Source organism: Cornus florida, unplaced genomic scaffold (genome assembly GCF_030987335.1).
Source record: "Cornus florida cultivar Cherokee Brave unplaced genomic scaffold, ASM3098733v1 CherokeeBrave_3.0.0_Hap2_Chr02, whole genome shotgun sequence".
Lineage (NCBI taxonomy): Eukaryota > Viridiplantae > Streptophyta > Magnoliopsida > Cornales > Cornaceae > Cornus > Cornus florida.
In genome coordinates this window covers 85,804,558-85,813,312 of record NW_026775572.1, presented here as the reverse complement: position 1 = coordinate 85,813,312, position 8,755 = coordinate 85,804,558, and the positions used below count along the sequence as shown (strand labels likewise).

The 8,755-nt window shown below is 35.6% G+C and overlaps 1 protein-coding gene across 1 annotated transcript; it reads left to right on the top strand.

The window, feature by feature from the left end:
* The first annotated feature begins 1,241 nt into the window (after positions 1-1,241).
* On the top strand, positions 1,242-6,121 carry LOC132295414 (amino-acid permease BAT1 homolog). The gene is made up of 8 exons (XM_059793687.1): positions 1,242-1,709; positions 1,851-2,111; positions 3,204-3,222; positions 3,322-3,541; positions 3,621-3,802; positions 4,306-4,595; positions 4,681-4,810; positions 5,559-6,121. Exons 1-8 carry the CDS (start codon positions 1,591-1,593, stop codon positions 5,904-5,906), a joined length of 1,569 nt encoding a protein of 522 aa, XP_059649670.1. The 5' UTR covers positions 1,242-1,590; the 3' UTR covers positions 5,907-6,121.
* Positions 6,122-8,755: the final 2,634 nt, after the last annotated feature.

Sequence of the window (8,755 nt, the reverse complement as noted above, 5' to 3'; positions counted from 1 at the left end):
CTCCCTATTTACTACTTTCTCGTTCTATGTTCATTCTTTGTCACTCCTTCTTGACTTAAGGCACCTCATATTGTATTGTATTGATGTATATGCATCCTTAGGACATCGTATGACATCCCATTTATTGTTTTGACCATTTTACCCCTTGGCTTTCGTTTTAGGAATTGGTTTGATTCCTTTAGTTCATTGCTTCTGTATTTGTATTCCAGATGAGTCTTGTTGACTCCATTTAGGATTTCTTGTTGTCCTAGAAATGGTGTCGTCTCTAGTGACCCTTTTTGTTTGATTTTCGCTGTCGCATTTCGAACTCGTTATCAGATTATATTTTGAGTTACTCGCTAACGCTTCAAGTTTTGAAATTTCGAGCGTTACATTATGTTTGATCAACTTATGGTTAAGTTTTTATTAAATAAATTTTTATAAGTCCCCAGGGTACACGCATAGTCATTATTTTGGAAAAGGTATCATAATAACCGACAGCGAAAAGTATACTATAAAATATATGGTACAGATTCACCAAGGGCTCTCAATCATATTGAATAGGTTCTTTAGTCTTGATGTGAAGTTGGCTTTTTCTCTTCGAGATAGATATAGATGTACAATTAAAAATCCTATGATGCCTCCTTCCTTTTCCTTTCTAAATATATAGCTAATCTCCTTTTAAAATTTTATATTTTCAATTACATTTCTTTCTTACAAACAAAATTCTATCTTATATATTTGAATTTTTGGACAACTTGACCTCAAAAAATTGGTGATTGCCTTTTTGTAAATGTGAATAACTCACTAAATTTCTAAAACTGTTACCTTTTTATTTATCTTACTTTCTTAGAACTAAAATACTATTTCATATTAATTATATATTTAAATTATCAATGGAGACTGGTCCGCGGTACTAAGTCTCTATTTCTAATTATATATATCACTTTATATATTTAAGTTTTAGACAACTCGACATTGAAACCTTAGTAATTGTTATTTATTTTTGAATGTGAATTTACTAAACCTCCCAATGATTATTTTGTATATTTATTTATGTTATCTATTGTTTTTACTATTCTATAATAAAATCACATGATGACTGTTTTTACTATTCCATAAAAATATCAATAGTATATTCCTAACCATTATAATAAAGAGACGTTAAAAACTATACTGTTGAAAAGTTACTCGTATATATATATATATATATTGTTGGGACAGAGAGAGATTGAGTATAAGATCTGATGACAATTTAGGAAGGAGTCATAAGGTGGCATGATGGTGATCAAATTTGCCACATGAAGAACGGAATACAAAAATTTGCGAGTGCTGATCATCAGCCTCATTCTCGGAAGTAAAAAGCATACCATTGGTGCCTTTGTTTGACTAAATGATTCCGTCAAACCAAGATGTGAATGCTCACTGAGAACCTAATAAAAGTCTCAGCAACGTGATAACTTATTATTTTATTTTATCACAATTCATTGCTCTACATAATCCCACATCCCACCCAAGAAAGAGTATCTGAATCTCCAACCAAGACGGAGAGAAAGAAGACACAATCAATCTCTTTCTCTCTCTATCCTTTCTCTCTCTACTCTCTGTAAGATGGGTTGGGATAATGAAGCACTCCCGTCTGAAGCTCAGAATGGCAACACTTCACGTGATACAGGCCATACTCGGCTGCAAGAGCTCGGCTACAAACAAGAACTCAAGCGTGATCTCTCGTAAAAACTATCACTATGAACACTCATATTTCGCATTGACTTTTTCTCATTTTCGATTCTTGATTTGTGAATTTTCTCAATTCTTGATGTGGGTTGGTGTTGAAGTCAGTTTTTGATTTTGGGTCTGGATTAGAATTGCAGGGTCATATCGAATTTCGCCTTTTCGTTCTCGATCATATCGGTGCTTACTGGTATAACCACACTGTACAACACTGGGCTCAATTTTGGTGGTCCGGTTGTTTTAGTTTACGGGTGGCTTATTGCTGGTGCATTCACCATGTTTGTTGGATTGTCTATGGCTGAGATATGCTCTTCTTATCCAACATCTGGTGGTCTGTACTACTGGAGTGCCAAGCTTGCTGGACCTGGGTGGGCACCCTTTGCTTCATGGATCACGGGATGGTAATCATTTCTCTACCTATTTTGAAACCAAACATGTATTTAGGGGACTTGAAGTTTCTAATTCTTTGATCTTGCAACGTGTCTTTATCCAACATTCTTACATTTACTACTGCAAATTAGTGATGACAGTCTCTTGTTGGGTAGCGGAACAAGTCCCACATCCGTTGATCGGTTGGTGAATAAGAAAATCTGAGACTTATATGGGGAAGGGGTCACTCGGCCTAATGGGTTAATCTTTTGGATTGGATACCCCCAACCTAACAACTAGCAACTGCTATCAAAGCCGGTTCCAAAGAACCGTATGTGGAGAGCGTCGTTCGAGGGGGGAATTGTTGCGTACATAATGGGTTAAACTTTTAGATTGGATACCCCCAATAGGATATCCCCAACCCAACACATCTGAAGAATAGTAAATACTACCTAATACTTTGTCATACAAATTGAAATGGCTTTGTATTATTGTTCATTTCTTCTAATAATTTGTCATGCAAATTGAAATGGCTTTGTATTTTGTTCTAATAAGTTGTCATACAAATTGAAATGGCTTTGTATTATTGTTCATTTGTTCTCAAAATTTTCTTCTATCAAGGAAAAGCATCTGCCTGCTTCTTTGTAATCACACTATAGACTTAAATTCAACCCCTGGATTTCTTGTTAGGTGAACAAGCCTCACAAGCTTCTTACTAATTCAAACTAAGCTGTAAATTAAGGATTCAGTACCATCTTCTACCTCATTTTCTTAATTTTAGAAATAGAACTAGTGCCCAGATATGCTCGATGCAAAGAGTTGGGTACTTCAATCCTCTTATGTCCGCATTTACTTTTCTTTTGGGCGGGAATGGTATTAAACATATTGATTTAAAGTATGATGGGAACTAAATAAGAAGAGGCTTGAGTAGTAGCATAGTGCACAAGTTTCTAAATGTAAATATCATATTCGTTCATACAAAATTCTTCTTTTGGTTTTCTTCAAACTTCTTTCTATATCTTATCTAATTTTTAAGACTTCTTCATTCTTAATCATGGAATCTTGGTGTTTAGTCATCTCTCATTATGTATAAAGCTAATAAAAAACCTTTTGCTTTGTTGCAGGTTCAACATTGTTGGTCAGGTAATTTTGAGAATTCCCCTGTTTTAAAGCTCAAAATCTTTTAAAGCTGAGTTGCTTCTTTGTTATAAGCTCTAATTATACATGTTTTTTCTAATGCAGTGGGCTGTTACGACGAGTGTGGATTTCTCACTCGCAACGCTGATTCAGGTGATTATTCTCCTCAGCACAGGTGGAAAAAATGGTGGGGGATATAAGGCCTCTAAATATGTAGTTATTGCTTTCCATGGAGGAATTTTGCTCCTACATGCCATCTTAAACAGTCTCCCTGTCTCGTGGTTGTCCTTCTTTGGACAGCTTGCTGCTGCATGGAACCTCGTAGGTATGAATAATATCCCAGCCCCCTCTCTTCTTGTTCCATTTCAGATAGATCTGACCTTCAATGATGTTGATAATTTTAGGTGTTTTTGTTCTCATGGTTCTCATTCCCATGGTCGCAAAGGAGAAGGCTAGTGCCAAGTTTGTCTTCACTCATTTCAATGCTGATAATGAGGATGGAATCAGCAGTAAATTCTACATATTTGTTCTTGGACTCCTGATGAGCCAGTACACCCTAACTGGGTATGATGCATCTGCCCATATGGTGAGTTTTTTGTTTGTATGTTGCCATATCAGAAACTCTCACTGGTTAGATAACTGAAGACTGAAGAGTGTAAAATAGTTTCAAGCTTGACTTGTGAACCTCAAAATCTTTAAGAAGCTGACTCCTGTTATACTAATTCTTGGTGAAATGCAAGACCTTCACAGAGTACGAATTTGTGGGAATCTTGGTGGTGCTAATCTTCACATGGATATACTGTTCTGTTTAGTAATAAAAACGAATGATATAATGGATATTCAGTCTACTCTGTTTTGCTAGTCATGTCTTGACCATATATAAATATGTCCAACCTTACACAGTTAGCAAGACGGCAACTGAAATGTAATTTCACTTGCAAAATTACTAATTTATCTGTGGTACCTAATCTAAGCAATCTTATTTTCCATTTTTGGGAGTTAAATTCCTTCCATTTCCGCTGCTTTATTCATGTTTAACCAGACAACTAATTCCAAGCCATCCTGTTTCCTTTAAACTTTTGCTCCCAGACCGAGGAAACTAAGAGTGCAGATATAAATGGACCAAGAGGAATAATTAGTTCCATTGGCATATCTATAGTTGTTGGATGGGGTTACTTGATTGGTATCACCTATGCAGTTACCAACATCCCATACCTCTTGAACACAGACAACGATGCTGGTGGGTATGCCATTGCAGAAGTATTCTATCTTGCGTTCAAGAGTAGATATGGCAGTGGTGTTGGGGGGATTATTTGTTTGGGAGTGGTTGCTGTTGCTATTTTTTTCTGTGGGATGAGCTCAGTCACTAGCAATTCCAGGTAAACAAGAGTGTTTGCCGATTTCTTTTTGATATACCAGGATCTTCCTTGCATAGCCACTTACATGCTATATATTAATTCTCAGGATGGCTTATGCATTCTCAAGAGATGGAGCCATGCCATTGTCATCATTTTGGCATAAAGTAAACAAGCATGAGGTCCCGATAAATGCAGTTTGGCTCTCTGCTTTTATAGCTTTTTGCATGGCCCTGACGGTATGGACATCTCATATCTTATTATCTTCTGCATCATCATAATCATCTCTGACGTTATAAATAAACATCTCCTTCTTTCCATTAATGTCTTTAGAGATTCTTTCAAATCACTAACAAAATTTTCGGTCGTTCTGGAGGCTAAAATTGTTTCAAATTATGTGCATAGAAGGATATTATAAATTTTTTAATGCAACTGGAAGGAATTTTACCTTCTCTTAATTTTTATTATTATTAATTTTTTACTAATTTTGTGCATATGGAATTTATACTAAGATACTCGAGAAATGAATTAGTTTTACTAGTTTTAAGAGTTTTGTTACATGTTCATTTCTTGTTCTTTTTTTTTGTTCTCTTTTTGCTGTGTGTATTCATGTTTACACGCATATTTTTATATATCTGTGATAAAATGGTATAAATGAAGTTTCTCAATTCTCAAATAATGCAATGAACAATAATATCACTGGTGTACCTCTGTCTTGGTGGCTTTGGGTCTTACTTTCTAAGCCCCTGGTCAAGGTGGTAAGACTGATAAAGAAGAAAGAATGAAATACGGAAAGCAAGAAAGAAAAGAAAAAAAAAAAAAGACTAATAATAATATGGTGTAAATTTGTTCAAGATTCATGTTAATTTTGATCCTTGCTAAGACATTCTTATGTTGAACTCTTGACCCCTCTTGCAACTACTTGTGTTTTCTTCTTCCTTCAACTGCTAATGGTATTCTCCATGTTTTTTGGCAAATATTTGGCAGTCTCTCGGAAGCATAGTGGCATTTGAAGCCATGGTATCAGTAGCAACAATAGGACTCTATATTGCATATGCCTTTCCCATCTTCTTTCGGGTGACTTTGGCACGCAAGTCTTTTATTCCAGGGCCTTTCCACTTGGGCCGTTATGGGGTCGTTATTGGTTGGATTGCAGTTCTCTGGGTAGCAACAATCTCCGTGCTCTTCTCTTTACCTGTACACTACCCAATAGATGATCAGACCCTCAATTATACCCCTGTTGCAGTCGGCGGACTATTCATTCTTACTGTTGCTTCGTGGATTTTGAGTGCTAGGCACTGGTTTAGAGGTCCAGTAACCAACATAAATAGCTGAAGTAGTGTGTGGGTATGATGTGGTATTTGTTCGTTAGAGATAAATTGTAGGTGATAGTTCTCATATACCTCTGTATCTTTCAATATTCTTCTACTATTAAAATTGTATCAGTTGACTGAATGAATTTAAACATGAAGATTGAGTAAAAGTAGTGCTGAACTTCATGACCTTCTGAGGTGTTATGTGTAATAGGAACTTCTCATCTTTCTTACTCAGATCAAGTGTAACCAAAACTAGATGCATTACCTCACTCTCATAGAACAAGGTCTGTTATCACTTCAAAATTGGCCCTTCAGGTCCTTCTGAGGTGTTATGTGTAATAGAAACTTATCGTCTTTATAACTAAGATCAAGTGTAATAAAAACTAGATATGTTGCATCACTCTTTTTTTTAATTAAAAAAAATAGGCCCTACGGTTATGAACAAGGTCTTTTATCACTTCAAAATAGGCCATACGGTTATGAACGTTAAGCTTGTCGTCATCATCATTATCATCCTTGCCTTAATCTCATATGAATAGGGTAGGCCATATGAATTCTCCGAGTCCAAGCTTGTCGTCATCATCATTATCATCCGTGCCCTTAATTGTCATGCTTTCGCTTTTCATGGTGATAGTCTTCCTGTGACTGCACAGTTTCTGGTTACATTGCATATCAAGAATGTCATTTTGTGCAAATATTGTCACACCAGTATGTTGTATACCTTGTTTGAAGAAATCACTCTTTGCAGTAAATATTCGTGCAAACTCTCGTATTGCATTCAACAATCCTTGTCAATAACACAGGTTTTGGATTACTTCTTGCCTCATAAATCAAGGGCAGTGGTTTAGGACTACTCTTGCTCTACCGAGAAACATGATTCGAGGGAAACCATTTTCAATCATTTGATGGGAGATTTGTCCAAAATTTCCAACCAGCCATTTCCAACGAGTATATTCACATGGGAAACACCGGAGAAAGAGTTTTCCAATGGATCTCTCTTCTGAAATACTCATGTTCGACATATTTTCTGACTCGGAAACTTGCATTTCCGACATCATCTTACATTTCCTCTGCTCAGAACTGGTAACTGTGCCGTCTTTTAACTGTACAATTGATTGAACAGAGAGTTATTCATGAGTATATTATCTGTCATTCCAATTTTGTTATATCGTATCCATGAGAAAACCCTAATCTGTACAGAACCTAGAAGTAGAAAAATATTTAAATTACTTTTCACCCTTTGCTTTGGCAAAATTTCCAGCCACATATATAATTGATGTACATGTTAATCCTCTTATGATAAAGAGCCTGGCCACGCGTGAGAGACGTGTTAGAGAATATGAATAATTAAGTTGCACCCTGTCTAATTCATAGAACTTTTAATGCAATGGTAGTCTAACATGGTCAGAGCCTTTGTTTTCGGTTCCTTTTTCTGTGTTTGGTTTGCAAATTTTGCATTTGGATTGCCTAATACGGCTTATGTTCGCTAAATTCCTTATGGTAATTACTGTAAATTAACCTAGAACTAGAGCAGGATCCTATCCTCCATCATGTTCTTCACATCGAAGTATTCTGATCAATCTGATGGAAGTACTTGAAAGGAGAGGAAGAGCTTTAAAATAGCAGTGGTCAACCAAACTGCAAGCAATATTGACAGCTGTGAATGACTAGGACACCTCTACTAGGTTAAAATTCAGATCAACAACAGTTGGATGAACTCGATTCTTATGAAGAAGACTCCTCATTAAGTCGATTCTTCGATCAAATTTACAACATCTTAATATAGTTCCAGATGTAGAAGCTTTAAGTACTTCTGGTATTAGTTATCTGCTGATAACTTGTTCTGTTATCTAAGAATTACCAAATGGAGCATAACTTGCGACACGAAATGCAGCAGTTTCTGCAGCTTAAAGAGCAAAAGAAATAACTTTTCGTGAAGTCCTTTGAACCTGTTACTTAGTAGCCCCTTAAGCTTCTTATGTTAAGACATACCTGCAAAAAGATTTTGTGTAGAGTTTGTGCTCTGAATATGTTATTTAGAGCTTTCAGTCGGTCTGAAACAAACAGAACTCTGCAGCATTAATTTATAGACCTCCTGATTATTTAAAATTCAAAAGCTTTTCAGTATGGAGAAATCTTATACAATAATCATCCAGAAGAGTACAGCAACAGAGGGGAATCAGGACATATAACAAGTGTGCAATTCTGAACCAAGATTTAGATTTTGAAAGAGTTGCAAGGAGGCTGTCATGTAAAAGCATAAAATGAAACCATGTATGTGTGTATATGTTTCCATATCCTTCAAATTCAGGAATTTCCTCCTCAAAGTCGCCAAATTGATGCCGGATAACTGAGAGGATATGATCAAATCGTCTTCACAACAATATTAAAATGATATAAAAGAATAATGCTCGAGAAAAGAGAATTGCGAAGTTGCAAAGCAAACTTTATTTGCTGTAAAAATAATAATCTATTCACAAAACTGTAAACCCTGGCAATTGCAAGGCTTTATTTAGAGTTTCTTCCTTTCCAATCCTAGCCTTATATTAGGTAAATACCAAATATAAAATAAAATCAAAATAATAAAGCTGCTGAAAATCTGAAAACTACTCAAAAAGGATAGATGAAAATAGTTAGAAAACTACTCAAAATGAGGAAACTTTCAAAATATGGAATAAATAAAATAAAAATTCGAAAAAATCACCTCTAATTGACTTAAAATAATTAAAATGAACTTCTAAAACCCTTGGCTCAAGAAAATGACCAAAAAGGCCCTCAGGGACATGTTGCAAAATGAGGCGCCGAAAATAAATAAAATAAAATTTTGAAAATATGCAGAAAAATTCGGAACATTACAATCTACCTTCC